Here is a 22,225-nt window from a genome sequence, read left to right as displayed (position 1 = left end):
CTGCGTCAAGTGCCTGTCACATTTTGGAGGCGTGTTCACACCCAGAGCTCACCAACTCGCGCGCACGCACGCAAGACCACGCGCGCGCCCAGCAACCAACACCGTGTCAGTATACGGGCGATCGGTCTCACAGCGTCCACCGTGGAAAGCGATCCGAGCGGCAGCCTGGGAACTAGTAAACAAACACAGCCAAGCGGCGCGTAAAGGCTGTGCGCCGCGCCGGGGGTGCGCGAGCAAGCGATTACAAGAGGAGCATCGCACCATTTCCCTCCTGATTATTGCGCGCTTGAGACACGACCAGGATATCTTAATTGGACATGTGAGTTGCGGGAGTTTAACAAGATTAACATCAGCCTTTTGTCCAAGATGAAGTTGCTCGTCTGCGCCCTCGCTACTTTGCTGCTCGTCCGATCCGGTGCTGCGCAATCAGGTAAGCGTTTAATGCTTGGACGGGCGCCCGAACACCTTCGCTGAGTTTAATCGCACAATCTGTGTACTGATTGGCTCATTGTCGATTCATTAGCGAGGAGGGGAAATTACTTGCTCAACTTCGCAACAACAGACGCTACTTCGTCCTCGAAGCTCGTCCTTATTCCTCTGTGTAAAATAGAAGTGCACTTGTAAGATTTAAAATTTAGATTCGGTTTTGTTAAATGACATTAGAGGATCTCATTTGAATGTTTCAGCACTTCATAAACTGTATATTCCACCACTTTGAAGTACTTTATGATGACGTGTTGGTGGAATACTTGATTAGTTTGAAAATCTCATTAACCCTTTACAGGTCAATTGACTCTTTTTGGGTTATTAAAAATATATATATGTGTGTGTGCGTATGTGTATATACTGTATAATAAATAACACAAATAAACGTAATTTAACCCCATAAAGACCTGGCGTACACGTACGCTGACTGCGGACATCACATTTTGAATCATGCAGACCAAAATATTACCACAAATGTTGACATTATATATTTTATATAACAATGAATAATATTTTTTTAATTATTAATCATTACATATATATCAATGAATAAATAAAATTAACAAATATTAACATTTTAATGATAAAAAAAATCATTTGTTAGTTATAGCCCCTGATAACACACCAAAGTTGATTAAAAAAAAAAAAAAAAATCATAATATTTAACTCATTGATATTGATAGATAGTCCAATTTATTTGAACTGCAGGATTGGTGGTGAATACTCATATTTTAGCGCCATTGACGGCGCTACACGTCCAATTTTTAAAAAAATTTTTTTTAACTGGGAGGGTTTGCAGTAATCATTTGCTGCCAGCTTCTCCTTGTCATAATAACTGGGACGTTTAGCATCATCACTGCTCGCTAATGAGTTAAATGATTAACTCAAAGGTTAACATGCAATAACTTCTGCTGCGTCCGCTGTGGTGTGTCCAGCATCTCCTTGATGTTCCTGCAGCATTCCTCTGCTAAATAGTCCATCCACACTTAGTTCATTAAGGACATTTTCCTTCGGGCGCTGCAGGATGTTTGCTGATCGTTTACATGCCACCAAATGAGGTTCGCTAATGATGCCGGATTTGGACCCAGCTCTTTATGAGCCTCGTTGATCCTTCTTATGCTTGCTCAGAGACTTCAATCACTTTGTGTTCTGTTTTGGGTTTTTTCAGAGATATTTGGGTCTAATGAGCCACACGATTTACCATCTAAAGTGGTTCAGTCAAGCTTTGGCAATGCACGTTGAAGAATTTTTCAACTCATAAGATAAGCGGAAGATTTGTTTGATGTCACTGAGTTGCTCTTTACACGCATACACACACACTGCTTGGATGGACATGGGGAAAATAGGCACCATCACTTGATTGTTCTTTGCATGCATGTACGCCCATTCCGGATATTTGGAATGCAAATTCCATGCAAGAAGAACCCGAGAAGTTTCTCATGGGAACTTTGTGGGTGATAATGAGTCGATGATGTGGATGATCACTGCTAAATATTGTACCCTTATTAGCATGATGAAGTAAATGAGAAGATTGTACAATGAATACTCTGTGTGTACACAAGTGCTTGCTTGTGTAAAAAAATATACATTCTCAAATATCCGCTTTGAGATTTATTCTTTTTATTTATTTATTATTTTATTAGATCCAATCAAATAATTATTCATTTTAAATATGTCATTTTAAATACCTACAGGGTCAAAGGTCATAATGTTTTGTCTGCAAAAGGCAATTTAAAATGCTGTACACGGGCCTATATTATTGATTATTAAAGGCAATTATGTGTGGTGAATGACTGGTGGAGACTTGCGACAATGTGGTGCAATTTTTGGTTAAGATGTATTCTAATCATGTCCATATATAGGCAATCTTTGAAATGCAACTGTTCACCCTGTCTGAGGTGACGTTTCATTAAGAAATAAAAGGCTTCTAATATTCAGTCATTGTGGTGTCCAAGTCGCATTTATTTGGACCCTGTAATTGGTTTGTGTGTGTGTTTTCTCATGGGGTTATGTGTGTGTGTGTGCATGTAGGACAAATGCAGCATTGGCATGTGCGTGTTTGGGTGACATTTGAAGACGCCTGTGCAGTGGTCTGGCAAGGGGGATGGTGCGGTGTTGGGGGTGCACTTGCTGAATGCCAGTATCAAATTACCGACGGGTTGTCAGCTGGCCCGCATGGTGCTGGCCGAGACTTTGTCGACAACTGGCAGAAATGAGAATTTATTACAAGCTAATCAAGCTTTTTTTTTCATGATAGCATCAGTCTAGAGTGTCTAGACCTTTATGTGACAGCATGACGGATGAGGGGGAGGTGAGGTGCAATTCCATCTTGCTCCAAATTAGTCAACATTGCTATCAAAATTTAATATCTCCACTGTATGACCCACATGGTATTTTTCCCTCACCTAATATGCTGCAGTGATTGCTGAGGATTTACCGAGACTGAAAGACAAAAGGCTCGATATGATACTATTCCCAGTTGAGTGGAGTTAACTTTGAAGAGAGGGGTGTAATTTGCTGCTTCGGTCCAAGCTGAAGGGCATGAAAATTAGGAGTTAGGCAATGAGAAGGATGGATTCCTTCACTTGGTGCACCTTGAGGAACTCAGCATACTGTAATGTAGGGGTGGGAACCTCTTGGTACCTCGTGATACGATTTGCGATACAAAGCTCACAATAACGATGATCTCACGATATGGCGATACAGCGATTATTGATACATTGATCAGGAAATCATTCTAGATTATTCTACAAAACTTGTTGTTCTGTTCATAAGTTGTTATCTTCATCTCTCTGCTGTAATTTTATGACTAGTGGACATCTAATCCATTGTAACTGGGAGTGTAGTAGCGAATAAGCCCCCTCCCACTTCTATGGCCGTCAGTAGCAGACAATGCATGGCAACGAGGTAATTTTGGGCCATTTCAGGTCATTACCTGTTGATTTCCATCACTTCTTGTTGATTTTGGGGCATTTTATGGGTCACTTCCTATTGATTTTGGGTTACAGAACAGGAAGTGAACGGGGAATGAATAGGCAGTGACTCAAACTCAACAAAAAATGCCCTGTAAATGCTCCAAAATAAACAGAAAGTGACCTGTAAATGGCCCGAAATTTGGAAAGAGTGACTGTGAATGCTCTGGTTTTGAATGAAAGAACGTTCATTCGCACTTCCCAGTCTTAACAGATTGGCGTCGAGCGCCGTTAATGACAGCCTTAGAGTTAACTGAGACACTATTATGGTGGAAGCTTTAGGTAGCAACTTGCTAAATGATGATGTTGATTTTTTTTTTTTTTTTCATTAAACATTGACACCTTTTCAAAAGGATATCTCGATTCTTGGCATGAGCGTATTGACAACCTTTTGGGATGCAAAGTATCACAATATATCACCATTTTGATATTTTTCACACTCCTACTGTGTCTGTTGTCTGATGTATTAGAAATCGACCTGTTTGAGAGTTTCTGATTCACTGTGACAGAGACATTTGTTTTTGGACTATGACTGTTGAAATTCTCCCCTCAAATATGATTCATTTACTAAAAATAATGTACCGTTGTAGACCTATTTATGCCAGCAATGTACAGTACACTGACAAGCAATATAATTCAACGGTCTTCCACTAGGTAGCAGGTGGTCCATTTAACTTGTTTATCCACCTGTTGCAAATTAAATGTCAGAATAACAATTTGTGTTGAACTAAACAACTCCAGAAGTAAATGGTGAGTAATTTCAGGCCTAATCATTATTTTGGTATTCAATTAAGCAGCTATGATTGGTTTAAAAAAAAAATAATAATAATAATTTTTCAAAAAAAGGAAAAAAAAACTGAGACTTTTAGTTTGAGCCATTGCTCTTGCGCTCTTATTGTGTTTGTATTGTTTTAAATTTGTGTTTCAAGACCTCGAAAACATCCATATACTGTATGTTATGAACGCATTCCTTTAGTGTTTTTAAAACCATAATTTCTATTGTCTTGATTTTCAAATATCTCTAACATAGCCCGTGCGACACAGGGTGTTTTACTTTCCCCTTTTATGTCATGAGATTTTACAAATATGTGCCTTTGATTAATGGTTTTGAGATGCATAGGACTGGTAATTCTTTACCTGTTTCATTGCACACCAATGTGCCTTGAGTAATCTTCAGTGGTGCTGCAGTAAATTAATTAATTTCACTTATTTTTTCGATGAGACTTTCATATTCACTCTTTCAGTGCCAAGTGTTTTCTGAAAAGACAACCTGATTTCAAACATTTTGACTCATCTCTCAAGGCCGATAGAATATTTTGTGTTATGACTAAAGATTTGATTCCAATCTTTTAGGAGAAGAAAAAGTTATGCTCTACCTTATTCTGTTCTTTAGTAATGACCATTTGAAAACGGGTAGATTTCGGGAAATCAACTGAACTCAGACAAAATAGGTAGCAAATTAGTATATTAAATATTTTTGGGGTTTGTGGCAGCACATGCATCTTGGCTTCTATAAACACCCCTATAAACATACTATAAATAGCTTTTAGCTATTTGCAGTAAAGTGTACAATATACAGTACCTTATCAGCCAAATAAGTTGGAAGCACTTCTCCCTTGTCTGCCACGTCATCACATCTTACCTTCTTTGATCAATTTGTTATTTTTTCTGTTTTTTGTCAATATTAGATGTTTACTACGACAGCTGCTTTGCTCAAGTGCTAGATGTCCATATGTTAATATGGGATATTTACAGAGAGAGATGATACAGAAAAATATTTGATTGATTAAGAATATCTTTATTAACCAGATAAAAACATCTACACACACAGTTACATCCTCTTCATTCATATGCATACTCTGAGGCAGTCCTAAAAATATTTTTAAAAACAAACAAACAAACAAAAAAACAAAAAAAACAAAATAGTGCTGTCAAATTTTTGGCGTTAACGGGCGATAATTAGTTTTTTTAAATTAATCACGTTAAAAATATTTGACGCATTTAACGCATGCGCGGAATAACCCACTCATGCATTGCCTCAAACTGATTACAGTTAACCCGTTTTTTGCTCATTTAGAGGCAGGGAAATGCGAGTGGACACAGGCGTTCATTGGACCGCACCGTTATTGGCATAAGCTTAGGCAACTCTTTCCCAACAAACATAACTAGTGGCGAGCGATGTGGGGAAGAATGACATGAGATGAATTTTTTTCATAACACGCTTTATTTAACACAACGCAGAACATATACCATTTGCAGCCACCACTGACAGTCATGGTTGCCCAACTTCCCATCATGCATTTGGGCGGAACAGGTAAATCGCTACAGTATCATTTAGTGAAAGCACAACAAAAATAATGTTCACAAAAAGAAAAGTGCTCAATGCAAAGAGAACTGGCATTCCCAATCAAAATAGCTATGCAAAATACACAAAAACTTACTCAAACTTTGCCTTGGCTAGTTCTCTAATTAATTCAAAACTCGCCATTGACACCTTGTGGTGTATTTCAATCACTACTTTACGTAGTTAAAGACACTGTGGAAGAATGGCTTGGAGCCCATGTGACGTCCCGCTCGGCGACGTCAACAAAGGCGAGCTACTAGTTAATTTTTTTATTGAAAATTTTACAACTTTTATTAAAACAAAAACATTAAGAGGGGTTTTAATATAAAATTACTATAACTTGTACTCACATTGATCTTTTAAGAACTACGTCTTTCTATCCGTGGATCCCTTTAACAGAAAGAATGTCAATAATGTTAATGCCATCTTGTGGATGTATTGTTATAATAAACAAATTCAGTACTTATGTACAGTATGTTGAATGTATATATCCGTCTTGTGTCTCATCTTTCCATTCCAACAATAATTTACAGAAAAACATGGCATATTTTAGAGATGGTTTGAATTGCAATTAATTACAACCTAAAAACAACCTACCTAACTTGAAAAACAGTCATTCAAAAATCCACTTCACCTTGCCTTGTAAGCTTGAAGCGCACTTTAAGCTTTTTTTTTTTTTTTTTTTCCCAAACTTTTCCTCTAAAAATGCTTGCCATAGCATTTGATATACTCAGGGCTAATGGCAATCAATGCTAGCCATACCCTAGCAGTTTTTTTAGCAGTCGCACAATTTAGCAATTCGACCTCTTTAAAATAAAACTAATTCGAAAAATCCGAGGCTATCTTTAAACTGTTCTTCTGTATTTGGATCAAGCATCGGAAAGTCTTACGTGGAAATTAAATGAAAATGTCATTTTCTTCAATGTGAAAAAATGAAGCTCATTTGCCCACTCCCCTATAAAAAAAAAAAAAAAAAAAAAAAAAAAAAACAATAAAAAAGCTGCTTTATGTAAAAGCCACAGGGTACAAAGTGAGAGAAAAAGTAGATTTTAGTCTGAAAATTATGGTAAATAAATAGGACAGTATTTCAATACTCCATAGAAGGTACACTATAGGAGTATTATACAGTATCTGTATTTATACTTTTTGTGAAATTTTGTCTTATGTAAAACAAATGCCATGATTCAATCGAGGTTACCTTGCGAAACACTTGACTTTTGGACCGGACAGTGGACACACTGTTTAAATACTGGACATGTGGTTGCGACAGCTCTGGTTGATGGTGCCCAGTGATGGGCAGTGTGCCCCGACCCTCCTTGAGGCCAGTGGCCTGGCAGGTTTTCAAAAGGTGAAAAGGCCAGCGGGAACTTAATTAGAGGTCACAAATCCACTTTCACACGTCTATCACAAAGTCTTTCTCCGTTCTTTTATTTTCTGAGACCAGTGGAGGGTTTACTGAGTCCTGGCCACCACTTGCAATTGTACTCTATCCAAATGCCTTCATACTCTGCCCGAGACAAACACACATGCACATAGGCGTGTGACAAAATATCAAAATGGTGATATATCGTGATACTTTGTATCCCAAAACGTTATTGATGTGCTCCTGCCAAGAATTGAGATATCAGTTTAAAAAGGTGTCAGTGTCTAAAATAAAATTAAAATGAACAAACAAGTTGCTACCAAAATCTTCCACCATATTAGTGTCTAAGTTAACTCCAAGGCTGCATTGACGGTGCTCAATCCATTTAGCCTGGGAACGTTCGTTCATTCGAAACCAGAGCATTCACAGTTCGTTCATTCGAAACCACAGCATTCACAGTCATTCTGTCCGATTTTCAGGGCATTTACAGGTCATTATCCGTTGAGCTTGAGTCACTGCCTATTCATTTGGGTGATTCCCAGGTCACTTCCTCTTCTGCAACTCAATATAAACAGGAAGAGACCCATAGAATACCCCAAAATCAACAGGAACTAACTGAAAATCAACAAGAAAATGACCTTAAATGGCCCAAAATTACCTCATTGCCTGGCATTGGCTGCCACTACCGGTCATAGACCTTCAATCTGTTTGAAGTAGAAGGGATGGCAGCGAATGAACGAATATTCATTCCCTGCCACCCTCCCACTTCAAATGGATTGGACGTCTACAAGTGATAAACTCATTCCAATTCACAGCAGAAGCTTGTTTTTCTGTTTATTAGTTGTTTGTAGAATATCCTAGAATGATTTCCTGAGCAATGTTTCGATAATCGTTGTATTGCCATATCATCAGATCATCGTTATCGTGAGCTTTGTAACGTAAATCGTATCGTATCGTGAGGTACTAAGAGGTTCCCACTCCTACATGCACACATCTCCCTTCTTGTCCTTCCTTCACCCCCGTTAATATCTGCAACAAGTATCCGTTCTTTGTGGCTTTTCTTAATTTCCTAATTAATAATTTGATCCCGCGTCAACAGGATATTGCAAACACAACTAAAATGTTGGTTGCGCATTAGGAATTTAATTAAAACCTCTTAGTAGACATGTAAAGTTTATCTTATGCAGAACCCCCACAGTAAATAATCCGAACCCCAGCATTACGCGCAAATGAAACCTTCTGTATACAAACGTTGGCTTTGAGTTCCTACTCACGCGCATGTACTCCGGCACATGGCCAATGCAGGAAGTGGGATGTTGTTCAGCTTCTTTTGACTGACAGCGTCGCTTTGGCGAGGCAGCCTCCACTCTTTCAAAACAAGTCTGGTCTTTTTTCTTTGAGTTGCCTTCCTCCGGTGGCGTTCCCTTCACAGTAGCCTTCCAGTAGCCTCTATTTTTTTTAAAAGTTAAATGCAAGGAAACGTGATCAGTCGTCTGTCATCCATAGTATGTGTTCTTGCGTTGATGCGCTTTTTTCAGCGCAATTTATACACCTAAGTATTTTATTATCTTCCAGTGCTGGCATGTGTTGGAGGCTTGGCGTGTGTGTGTGGTAATCCATGCTAAAATATTCAAGACACCTAATCTGTTTCATTACACTACAAATTAAGTAAATTTACTGTTGTGAGGCTTTCATGCAACAGCCGCCTTAATCAGGCGCTAGCTCGCAATGGCACAGCAGAAGTGTGTGTTATTTTGTGTTCATGGGGGGTGTGGGTTTGATTGATATTCTGTATGCAGGCGCATGTGCACATTTATTTCTATCAGACAATTTCTGACAAAGCCTGTCAGTGTCTGCCTTCCTCAGCTCCTTATTGAATATTTGCTACAGTGGAAGAGATGATTGTTTTGCTCAGCCGTCACCATGACAGAGAAAGACCAGTCTCCAAAAGCGCCGAAATGTAATATCACAGAGCATTCATAATATCATGGATCATTGAGAGGGCACAAAGACGCATCGATCTGCTTAACAAGACAGTTGCATTTGGCCTTTTCTACAAACGCTGTAGTCACTCGTCCCTGCAAAGCTGCCGAGAGGATGACAAACCTAATAACCAAGTTGTGATGCTGTGACAAAATAAAATTATATAAACTGAATGCAATTGTTTTCCAAATCCATTTCAACCTGAATTCTATTAGCCACAGTGAAATGCTTTTTCAAATTTGAATAAAGACTCTTGCGTGCAAAAGTAATATTGGAACCCTCTGCAGCTTTTTAAATGGCAGCTTGGACTGAGCTCCTCATCTAGTCAGGAAGTTAATTTCAGAGTGAGGTTGGAAGTCCCTCAGAGGACAAGCTCTGGGGATGCTTCGTCCTCCTCACTTGCAAGTTTTTTTCTTTTCATTTGGCTAGTGTCAGCCGTTCTTGATTAGAGTTTGTTTGTGTGAAATGAGAGTGATGGGTGAATTTGGCATGAACAATTATGCACACAAATTATGTGTGAGATTCAAGGGTTTTTCTCAGTGTGGATGTGTGTATATGCACATGCTTCTTTTTATTTTTGTACACTAATTGCTTGAGGTACGTGACAGGTGATCACTCCTTCTGTGTTTACGAGATGTGAGCTGTCGATCAGGCAATTTTTTTTTTTTTTTTACTTCTAGGAAACATAACAAAGCTAAATATAATTGGATTTCTATAACAACTATGTGGTCATCCCTATCGTGATGTTAACATACAACAGTGTAATCACATAGGCTAACAACGAGACCTTAAATCATGTGTTTAGTGTTATTACCCTTTAGGCAACTCACTTCTGAAGATTAACAGTGGAGCAACATGTAGAACACTCACAGGCATATAATTTTCATCGTCTGCGAAGACTGACTACTACTGTTGATGTACTGGAAAGCCAAGAGAGGAGCTGTGATTCTGCAGTATAATATCTATACAACTGTCTTAGGCTATTTTCAGACTGTACAAATCTGATTTTTTTCATTATCTGTTATCTTTGTGTGACTGTTCAGAGCAGCCTAAAAAGCTGGGCTTCTCCAGGCATGTTATTCTGCCCATAGTAAAATGGGCATGACCAAGTCGCTGATTTTGTCTTTGGATTTGGTCTCCTTAAAGCAGGGTTGTCCAAACTTTTTGCCAAGGGGGCCAGATTTGGTGTGGTAAAAATGTGGGGGGCCGACCTTGGCTGATGTCCTTTACGCAGAACAATATATTTAAGCAAATTTTAGCAAGCCATTCTGTGTGTCACATTTATTTTATTATATTTTTTAAATTAATAATTGCAACAATCTTGCAACTAGCGTTCTCTTTCGACTCTTGGGCTCTTGCGAAATACTGCTGCTGTGAAATGAAACTAGCTTCAAAAGTTGCTTAAATTTCTCGCTGCATATCTTCCCTGTAATTTTGTCATACATGTTAGCATGTCTTGTTTGGTAATATCGCCTCACATTGAATTATTTAAAAACAGCAACTGTGTCTTTGCAAATGAAGCAGACACAGTTGTTGCATATTTTATTGAAGAAATAGTCCAATTTCAACCTATCTATCCTTGAAGCGTCAGCCGTCGCAGTCAACTTTTTTTGTTGTTGTTGATTGTCGCCATTTTAGAAAATTAGAAGTCAAGGATCACACGGTGTAATGTTGCTTAGAGTGCTGCTGCCTTTTAATGGGTAAAAGAGGAGCAGCATTTAGTGTGTAGGCTACTTCATATGCTGGTAGCAGTACTGCTGACCAATTTATTAAGTCTGTGTGCGGGCCAGACAATATTGATCTTATGACAGAGGCTGGGGGCAGGATGAAATTTGACCACGGGCCGCATTTGGCCCCCAGGCCGCACTTTGGACATGTCTGCCTTAAAGGGATCCACTTGTGGTTCTTAAAAAATTAACTTTAATATGAGTTAAAATTAGGGCTGTCAAACGATTAAAATTTTTAATGGAGTTAATCACAGCTTAAAAATTAATTAATCGTGATTAATTGCAACTCAAACCATCTCTAAAATATACCATGTTTTTCTGTAAATTATTGTTGGAATAGAATGATAAGACACAAAACGGACGTAAACATTTAACATACTGTACATAAGTACTGTATTTGTTTATTATAACAATAAATCCACAAGATGGCATTAACATTATTAACATTCTTTCTGTTAAAGGGAGCCACGGATAGAAAGACTTGTAGTTCTTAAAAGATAAATGTTAGTACAAGTTGTAGTAATTTTATATTAAAACCCCTCTTAATGTTTTCGTTTTAATAAAATTTGTAAAATTTTCAATCAAAAAATAAACTAGTAGCTCGCCTTTGTTGACGTCGCCGAGCGTTGACGTCACATGGGCTCCCTGCCGTTCTTCCCCAGTGTCTCTAACTACGTAAGGTAGTTAATGAAATAAACCACAAGGTGTCAATGGAGAGTTTTAAATTACTTAGAAATCAAGCCAATGAGTGTGTTTTGTCCCTCGACTGACGCCGTAGTTCCCTGTTTACTGGTCCATACATTGTACACGGCCATTTGAGTGCTGACTTCACAACGTACGTGACTTCTGATAGTTTCTATATTGTGACTAAATATTTCCATCCAATGTATTTGTTGAGCTAAACGAAATGTCTGAATAGAGTTTGACCAAAGTATGAGTAACTTTTATGTGTATTTTGCATAGCTATTTTAATTGGGAATGAAAATTATTATCATTATTTTTTTTGAGAGATGGGAATATTATTTTTGTTGTGCTTTCACTAAATGATACTTATGTTTGTTGTGAAGGAGTTGCCGAAGCTTTATTCTAATGAACGGTGCGGTCGAATGAATGCCTGTGTCCACTCGCCTTTCTCTGCCTCTTAGCTCTCAATGTGCAAAAAAACGGCGTCATTGTAATTTCATTGAGGCAATGCATGAGCAGGTCATCCGCGCATGTGTTAAATGTGTCAAATATTTTAACGTGATTAATTAAAAAAATTAATTACTGCCCGTTAACGCGATATGTTTGACAGCACTAGTTAAAATGATTTGATATGAAAACCCCTCTTGATGTTTTCGTTTTTATAAAATTTGTAAAATTAGTTTAACTAGTAGGTCACCATTGTTGTTGACGTCGCAGGGCGGTGACAGCACATGGTTACATTGCAGAGCTTCCAGTGTATGCTAGCTGCATAAACATATCATCTGTCCAACCCTTTCAATTCGAACCCGAGAGGAACATTAATGGGCATTACAGCACTGTCGATATTTCACAAAAGGAGTGGCAAAACCAAAATGAACAGGAAAGACGGGATGAGACAAGATGAGAGTATGACAAAACTGGTTTTCTGCAAAATGTGCTTTTCTGGTACAACAGACTCGCCGCTGTTTCAGCTGTAGAGTCTGGCGACTGTTTGGCAGATCAAATTCCCAGGGCGGAGTAAGCCACAACAAACAGACAGCGGAGTGGACCAATCAGCTACAGGTGGACGTGCTGTTGATAAAGCGACAAGAAACTCTAACCAACATGGCTAGCGCGAGACAGACTGTTAGTTTTAGTGACTCGATGTGTTTTTGGTCATTTAAAACTGAATTTACAGCGGATTGGAGCATATTCTCGGCTCTCCCGTTCGCTATCTGTGTTGTTGTGGAGACGACTTCCAACGCGCAAGAGTGATGTTGCTCGTTAAGAACACGTCACGCAAATAAAGGAATCTGATTGCACGAATTATTTCGTTCTGGTTCCAGAGGACAATAAGCAGATGGGTCCCAGACTCTTCTCGCAGTGTTTGAAAAATAGAGTGAGAATACTCAGGTGGTGCCAGGCAAAAAATGTGCTACAATGGTGAAATGTCCTACAAGAGGAGAATTTGACACCCAAAGTACTACCGTGCGCTTTCAGCTCGTTTTCTTTGGATGCATACAGCCAGAACATACTAAAGATGCCTTAAGAAAAGTAAACGGAGTAATATCAAATAAGGGAGGTTTAAATACGCTACGTGACTAATGTGGTCAACAGATCAACAATCTGCTTCAAAGCTACCACAAGAAAACACAATGCTTAAAAGTATGAGAGGGCCATACATGCAAAATGTATTTTGAGGCAATAAAAAGGTAATAGAAGACTCAATAAAAACACAAATGGTAAGTACTCGCCGCTTTTAACTGATGTGCGCATGTGTTGGACATCTCGCCGCGTTGAAGAATTGCAGTACACCATTACTGTCTAGTGACAGTGACAAACTACGTCATCACCTCGAGCGTCCATTGCGTGCATAAATAATGGTGCCCTTCGTAGGTCAAAACATGTACTAAATATTACAGATATATTAAAACAATGGCAATATTATATATAATATATATATGTGTTCCGATTATATATTTTATTAAAAGAGAACAATTGTGGCTTATTAGAGCCCATAAGTCTTTAAGTCTGAGTTTCCCTTTAAATCTGACTTTAAGGTGCTTAGTTTTTCTTTTTTACATTTACGATCAGGCCAGCCTTAAGTTGCAAAGATGACATCGAGCCAGTCGCAACACTATGAATCTGTGAGTCGCCTCAGAATTATTTCATTCTCCCAATTGCGTATATTTGTTGTCACATTTGGCTTACTCTGAACTGCACACTGCACATCTGTTTGCATCCTCCTGCATTTCACACTGATACTTACATCATTGCATGAATTCTGATTTATAGTCACCAGTGTTTTTAATAACGGTGTTAGAATATAATGGGGTTACTAATTGCGTTATTTTTTTCTGTAGTGAGTAATCTAAAAACTTTTTTCATATTTGCAAAGCAGTTACCGTTACTGAGGATGTAGGCGTTTGTTACAATTCATTACTACGTTGGTTGAATGACGCGAGAAAAGTGACACGGACTCACAGAGAAAGCAGAGCGGGAGTGGGGAAGAAAAAGGGAGTTGTGACGCCGTTCCAAACGCAATGCCAGGTGGCTCCAATAATAACTGACTGCAGCCGTAAGCCTACAAACTAGCCCACATGATGCTGCAATAGATATCACATGTATGGAGAAATAGATGCGAAATGATAGACTCACTGGAGTTAGTAAACAGCCGCCATCTTAAAGCAGTAGACTTCTCAGGAAGGCTCTGTTGTAGAGAACCTTCCTAGCGAACCTAAGTAACTTTTTATTTCAAATACTCCTAAATCTGCAAAATCTTGACTTGAATCTATCTTTAAATGATGAAACATTTTTAAAACTTTCACATGTTGAAAGTAGACAGAAGGGAACTAATGCAATAACGGGAGAAATTTTAACAACTCTCTACGGTTGATTCACAACATTAACTGACTTCCAAACATAGCAAAGGTTACTATCAAGTTACCGCAATATCCGCAATACCCCTGTGTCTATTTAAGTTTAAGGTAAAGATTTTGACTAAGGCCAGTTGTGCCAAAAACCCTTTGAACTTCACATAGAGTGACCTATAAATATATAACGTACCTGTAATAATAATAATAATGTATACATATGATCTGATACAGTGGGGCAAATAAGTATTTAGTCAACCACTAATTGTGCAAGTTCTCCCACTTGAAAATATTAGAGAGGCCTGTTATTGTTAACATGGATAAACCTCAACCATGAGAGACAGAATGTGGGAAAAAAAAAAAAAGAAAATCACAGTGTTTGATTTTTAAATAATTTATTTGCAAATCATGGTGGAAAATAAGTACTGGTTCAATACCAAAAGTTAATCTCAATACTTTGTTATGTACCCTTTGTTGGCAATAACGGAGCCATTCGTTTTCTATAACTCTTCACAAGCTTTTCACACACTGTTGCTGGTATTTTGGCCCATTCCTTCATGCAGATATCCTCTAGAGCAGTGATGTTTTGGGGCTGTCGTTGGGCAACATGGACTTTCAACTCCCTCCACAGATTTTCTATGGGGTTGAGATCTGGGGACTGGCTAGGCCACTCCAGGACATTGAAATGCTTCTTACAAAGCCACTCTTTTGTTGCCCTGGCTGTGTGTTTGGGTTCATTGTCATGCTGAAAGACCCAGCCACGTCTCATCTTCAATGCCCTTGCTGATGCAAGGAGATTTTCACTCAAAATCTCTCGATACATTGCCCCATTCATTCTTTCCTTTACACAGATCAGTCGTCCTTGTCCCTTTGGAGAAAAACAGCCCCAAAGAATGATGTTTCCACCCCAATGCTTCACAGTGGGTATGGTGTTCTTCGGATGCAATTCAGTATTCTTTCTCCTCCAAACATGAGAACCTGTGTTTCTACCAAAACGTTCTATTTTGGTTTCATCTGACCATAACACATTGTCCCAATCCTCTTCTGGATCATCCAAATACTCTCTAGCGAACTGCAGACGGGCCTGGACGTGTACTTTCTTCAGTAGGGGTACACGTCGGGCAGTGTAGGATTTGAGTTCCTGGCGGCGCATTGTGTTACTGATAGTAGCCTTTGTTACTGTGGTCCCAGCTCTCTGTAGGTCATTCACTAGGTCCCCCTGTGTGGTTCTGGGATTTTTGCTCACCGTTCTTGTTATCATTTTAACGGCACGGGGTGAGATCTTGCATGGAGCCCCAGACTGAGGTAGATTATCAGTGGTCTTGTATGTCTTCCATTTTCCAATAATTGCTCCCACAGTTGATTTATTTACACCAACTTATTGCATATTCAGTCTTCCCAGCCTGGTGCAGGTCTACAATTTTGTCTCTGGTGTCCTTTGACAGCTCTTTGGTCTTGGCCATAGTGGAGTTTGGCGTGTGACTCACTGAAGTTGTGGACATGTGTCTTTTATACCGATAATGGGTTAAAACAGGTGCAATTAATACAGGTAACGAGTGGAGCCTCGTTAGACCTCGTTAGATGAAGTTAGAAGAAGTTAGACCTCTTTGAGAGCCGGAAATCTTGCTTGTTTGTAGGTGACCAAATACTTATTTTCCACTCTAATTTGGAAATAAATTCTTTAAAAATCAAACAATGTGATTTTCTGTTATTTTTCCACATTCTGTCTCTCATGGTTGAGGTTTACCAAGTTGACAATTACAGGCCTCTCTAATCTTTTCAAGTAGGAGAACTTGCACAATTGGTGGTTGACTAAATACTTATTTGCCCCACTGTATATGAAAAATCTCTGAATGTAGTCCTGTAAGTGGCAAAGGTGTGCATTAGTTGGGAAAAAAACAAAAAAAAAACATTGACAATATAAGGACAGAATCTTTCTTTTGAATTCAGTGTAATTTAATTCCTTAGAGTTGTATCAAGTTTAGTATAGATATTTTTACCCGTTAAAAAAACATTAAAATGTTTTGTGAAAGCTGTCAAAGCATTAATTTCATCGATGCTTTGCGATTCAAGTGTTCTGAGTTGCAAGTGTGGTAGCGAAAATCTAATTCCAAACGACTGCGATATTTGTAATAGCGGGCAAGTCTCTATCGTTGTGTCCTTTCTACGCTGACTCTCTCTTGATGTCATGGAGTAATAAATGAGGAAGCACCAGAAAGTGGCAGCTGACCGCTGACGAAGGGATAGGACGGCGACAGGTGGGAGGATGCATTAAATGGGTGAAAGAGATAGCCGATGAGCATGAGAGAGTTATGGGATGCGAGTCTAGGACGATTGTGTATCAGACAGAGAAGTCCCCGTGTTTCTAATCCTCATCACTTGCACCCCGCCCCACTCTTGGCCTCTCTTTGTCTCACTGAAGTGACCTTGCAGTCCAGCAGAAATATGGCCACACCTTCAGAGGGTTTAAAGGTACATAAAACTTGTGTGTGTGAGTATGTGTGGAGGGACCTTGGGCCTGACTCTGCTGTGGCTCTGTGCTAGGAGACACAAGTCACCTTTAGCGCCAAGAAAGACGAGGACACTGCAAAACCTGTGAGAATCTGTTTGTGCGTAAGCATGGTTTTTGGAACCTACTTCATTAATTTGTGTGCAGTGGCCAGTCAAACGCCTCAGTGCTCCCCTGCGTTTTGGCCTGGAAAGCAACCGGATATCGCTCTTGGCAAGGTGAAAGCAGGCTGATGGTGGGGTCGTTTGTAAGATGCTGGCGAAAACAAGAGAGGTGGTGTAATTTCATCTGTGTATGTGTATATGTGCGCGTGTGTGTCTGTTTGAGGTTAAGGTGGAGTGAGTGAGACAGTGTGCTGCCTCTGAGGAGTGCAGCTATCATCGTTGGTAAACGTTCCAATTAATCAACCCAGGCCACACTCGCACTGTGTGTGTTTGTGGCCGCATCAATGTGGAAGTGCATTCTGAGGTTTGCAGTTACATTTGTTTATGCGATTTATGCAAAAATTGAATATAGACATCAAATGTGTCATTTTATGGGTATTCAAGCACAATTCCAAGGAAAGTAAATACAGAGAATGTACAATTGAAGGCAATGATTAAATTCTTCAAATGGTGCTCTCAAAATGAAATATTAAACCCCTGTTCAAACAGTTTTATGAAGCAGAATAAACAAATACAAAGGAAGAAACTCTACAGTAAACATCCTCTGAGGTGAAATTCTTGCCATCATTAAATCTTTAAAAGCATTAAAACATTGTGTAAGGATTAGCTTAATATTTAACTAAATATAAAGCTAAAAAAAAATCACAAACTTGCTCAATAGAATGTGGGAAAAACTGTGTTCTCACAAGAGTGACAAAGAGCAAAATTATTGCTTGTACTGTGTACATGTACAGATCATGTATTTCACTTTTTAACATTGTAACTAACTATCTTAAAAGAGGGATTCATTTATTGCCATTCCAATAAAACATAACCCGAATGGTGTACTCACCCTTAACGTTGATGGTGCTTGACAGCTTGACAAATGTGTGGCAAGGTGAGTCGCTTCACAGCTCATTTTCTTCTGCAGATTCGATTTTTCTTTTATTTGCCATGTTTTACTGAACATCTGGGACGAGATGTGTTACATCCCGTCGCAAAAAGTTGTATTTACTTGCATGATCACCACTCATACCTTGCCTTGTTTATTAATTTCTCCAAAGAGATCAATGTCCAGTGGGTTGTTGATTGAGTTGAAAGCGAAAGAAACAAGCTAAATGTTTTTTTCAATCATTTTTCTTAATGTCCTATTGATTAAAGAAGCCCTCTGTGCAATCCACTTGAAAATTGTAGGTAGCGTCAAAATGTCAAATAAGGATATGTTATTGTTTGGTAGTGCATAAACATTTAAACAGAACATTCAAAAGAATAGGCTCCGTACTAAATTTAAGTCATTATATCTTAACAGCTCTTTTCCTCATGAACATTTTTACATATAATGTACAGTACAGTGTTTTCATTTGGAATAGCTAGGTTGCATTCTGTCTCCGTATGTTCTCTATGACAAATATGTGATGATGTTAGTTACGCAAGCAGAGTTCAGGCAACATTTTAAAACTTTTAACTTTTTTTTTTTTTTTTCAAGATAATACTTTAATTTAAGTATAAAAAAAAAAACTCAACAACTGACTTCCATCTTGGTAATCAAATAATATTTATACCAACCTGTGCGTGTCAATGATCTGTAGATTGGCTGTTCCTATCAATTGCTGTCGAACATGTACAATATACACCAGACTGAAACCTAAAATCTTGAGATCTTAAATCGGAATAATGTATTCAAATGACAAACACATTTACACTAAAACCAGTTTAAATTAATTTTACTTTGTCATTATGTAGTTCATGTACCGTACTTCTAAAGAGTCCCATAGCAAACCAAAATTGAAGATGAGATGTTGTTCATGTCTCATTTACATCTCTGAAAAATGAATCAGCAATAATCAAGACCAGAGTGTTTTTTTTCAGGTTTCTCAAATTTGTGTCTTAAGAAGTAAGTCTCAAAGTGAGCATTACAGGTCTTGATAATAGTTTTACTGGTACGATTTTTCAATCAAGTCTGACAGTTGTCTCCTTTTAAGATCTCCCCAAGAGACAACTATGAGTACTTGTGTCAATCTGAAATGCATCTCAATTTTATCTTCTTACTTGGAGTCACGATCTCAGTAATGTCTCATTAAAAGATATGGATGAGCAAAGTATTTTATTTCTTCAACTTGCCTCAAAGCCGCCTATTTTGCTGATCTCGCAGAGCAACCTTATATTGTGCCAGTCACAAATATTTCTCAATTTGATCTCCTTCTAGTCTGCAATTGCTCATTTTGTTTTTTCAAGATTCTTTCATTGTAAGAAAGAGTAGTGTCTGCTCTGACATGTACAAACACATCTTAATTCATCTCATGCCAGAATCCGAAAAAATATAATAAATGGTCAAATAATTGAATATCTTGTTTCAGGTAAAAATTAGACATGTGACCGAAAATTTGACGACGAAAACTATTGGCCGTTACAAATGCATTATCGGTTTTTGGTTTCGAAGACCAAAATTTTACCACAAAAGAGTGTGAAGAACCTCTTGTTTGATGACGTAATCAAAAAAAGGTAACACGCTGGCATACGATGTCTCTCTAAAACTACTGGCTCACACGCAACATGTCTGTGATTTGGAAGTTTTTTTTTTTTTGAAATATCAAAGAAATATATAAATTATCAAATGAACCAAAATATAATAAATTTTCTTCCTCGCTGCTAAACGCTTTCTGAAGTTGCTATTCATTGAAGTGCCGCGTCACATTGGGCAAAGTGTATCTGAGCCTGTGTGTGGCTCAGTGGTAGAGAAGTCGTTCCCCAACACAGAGGTTGGGAGTTCAACTCTCTGTCCTGATGAGTTCATCTAAGTATCCTTGAGCAAGACACTGAACCCCATGTTGTTCTTTCACCAGCAGGTAGATGAGGATATAGTATCAAAGTGCTTTGAGTGCCTGAAAGGTGCTGTACAAGTTTAACTCCATTTTTAATTAAGAGAATTTCTCTTCTCAAATATTTCTCAAATCTGGTTTTCTCAAATCAATCTCCTTTGTCTCAATTATGTCTTTGCTCATTTTGACACACAAACTCAGAAACAAATAAGCAGAGAATGAGATAACTTTGAGATGATCAAATTCATCTCACGAGACGAGATTAAGCAACAGATGAGTAGCAATTTTTTGCTATGAGGTGACTCTTAGTTAACCGGAACACCGGTACCTATGGATGCTGTTCTTACTTGTACAGATTATTGATTGTGTCGCTGTCGTCTACTTTTGGTGTATTTTGTACATGGAGATTGCCTTTAGGTTTCATGATAAATGCTGTATCATGATATTACTGTTATTAGTAAGTTAGTGTCGTGTATCAATGGCAGCAGAAAGATTTTGCATCAAAATGTTTGTTACAACAACACAACATGCAAGTAGCATTTTACAATGCAATTGAGTTGCAACAATTAGGTTCACACAACTAACTGATTCTGAAATACTTGAAGTATTTATGCATTACAGATTCACCGCTTCATTTCAAGTCAGGCAAATTTTTGAAAGCACTTTCCAATAGCAAAGCGATGTGAGAGGATCGTACACGAAGAGGACAGTCAGTCCAACAGGGAGAAGCCTAGACATTCAGATATAATACGAGGTAATACGAGGTAGATAGAGCACAAAAACATTTCCATTGTCCAGCTGTCGTGTTTTTACTCTCATGTCCTGGGTTTCTGCGTTCTCTTCAGGCTCCAAAATGATATCCTCAAGGGACTTTATATACTGTTATAGAGCAGTAGGGCTGGGGAATAGGTTTGTCATTGTTGAGCCTGACTGGATTTTTTCTGGAAAAGTTATTAAAACCCAGTAATGTGTTAGCAATTGCACAAGCCTCATTTTTTCCCCCTCTTCCTTTCGTCATTACTATTATTATTATTAGGAGTGGGAACCTGTTGGTACCTCAGGATACGATACGATTTGCGATTAAAAGCTCACGATAATGATCTGACAATATGGTGATACAACGATTATCGATACATTGGTCAGGAAATCATTCTAGGATGTTCTACAAACAACTAATAAACAAAAAAACAAGCTTCTGCTGTGAATTGGGATGAGTTTATCACTAGTAGACGCCCAATCCATTTGAACTGGGAGGTTGGCAGCGAATGAACGAATGTTCATTCGCTGCCATCCCTCCCACTTCAAAAGGATTGAACGTCTATGGTGGTCGGTGGCAGCCAATGCCTGGCAATGAGGTAATTTTAGGTCATTTGAGGTCATTTACCTGTTGATTTTCAGTTACTTCCTGTTGATTTTGTGGTATTTTAGGGGTCTCTTCCTGTTTATTTTCAGTTACAGAACAGGAAATGATCTGGGAATCACCCAAATGAATAGGCAGTGACTTAAACTCAACAGGAAATGACCTGTAAATGCCCTAAAACGAACAGCAAGTGACCTGTAAATGTCCTGAAAATCGGACAGAATGTGAATGCTCTGGTTTCGAATGAACGAACGTTCCCAGTCTAATGAACTGGGCGTCGAGCAACGTCAATGCAGCCTGAGAGTTAACTCAGACACTACTATGGTGGAAGATTTTGGTAGCAACTTGTTGGTACATTTTTATTTTATTTTTTTAGACATCAACACCTTTTATAAACGATATCTCGATTCTTGGCAGGAGCATATCGATATCCTTTTGAGTGAATCCTGCCTCCAAAGTGGAATAATCAGATTGTGTGGGATTGAAAGGGGGCTCCCTCGGCATGCATATCAAAGGCTCCCGCGGCGCGAGACCGCACCGTTAATGTCAGCACTCGTACACGTCACATTGGGCGTGCGCAGCGGTGCTACTAAACATTAAAAACGGCAAATATGGCGGAATGTCGGCCTTAATTTACTGTTTTAATAATATTTTTAAATTAAATATGTTGATTGTTTCAATTTTTGTACCTTTTTGAACAAAAGAAAAATGCCATTGCTTCGAGTGGGAGGGCATATTTTTTTTCCGGGGCTGAGGGAGCTTGGTGGGGTCAAAGTGCATAATTCTCTGTCGCCCTTTAAATCTGCACTGCCCCCTACGGCCTGGCATGAATACTACATCGTTTTCATGCGGAATTGCGACATTGTTCGAATGGAGACGCAAATGCAAATTTTGAAATTTTTCGTATTCTCGGAGAGTCACCATGTATATGGCCCCAAAGTATCACGATATATCACCATTTCGATATTTTGTCACACAACTAA

General features: G+C 38.6%; 1 protein-coding gene across 7 annotated transcripts in view; it reads left to right on the top strand.

Moving 5' to 3' along the window:
• The first annotated feature begins 22 nt into the window (after positions 1 to 22).
• LOC130930964 (receptor tyrosine-protein kinase erbB-4-like) overlaps positions 23 to 22,225 on the top strand; it is a 428,601-nt gene continuing 406,398 nt past the window's right edge. For 4 of the 7 annotated variants that reach the window (XM_057859366.1, XM_057859348.1, XM_057859357.1 and 1 more), the window contains exon 1: positions 23 to 430. In XM_057859366.1, the coding sequence (XP_057715349.1) occupies positions 367 to 430 (64 nt within the window). In that variant the 5' untranslated portion in view covers positions 23 to 366. The remainder of the gene's footprint in view (positions 431 to 22,225) is intronic. The other 3 variants (XM_057859391.1, XM_057859384.1, XM_057859374.1) reach the window with 2 other exon arrangements.

Source organism: Corythoichthys intestinalis, chromosome 2 (assembly GCF_030265065.1).
Source record: "Corythoichthys intestinalis isolate RoL2023-P3 chromosome 2, ASM3026506v1, whole genome shotgun sequence".
In the NCBI taxonomy this organism is placed as follows: Eukaryota; Metazoa; Chordata; class Actinopteri; order Syngnathiformes; family Syngnathidae; genus Corythoichthys; species Corythoichthys intestinalis.
This window is presented reverse-complemented; position numbering and strand designations above follow the sequence as displayed.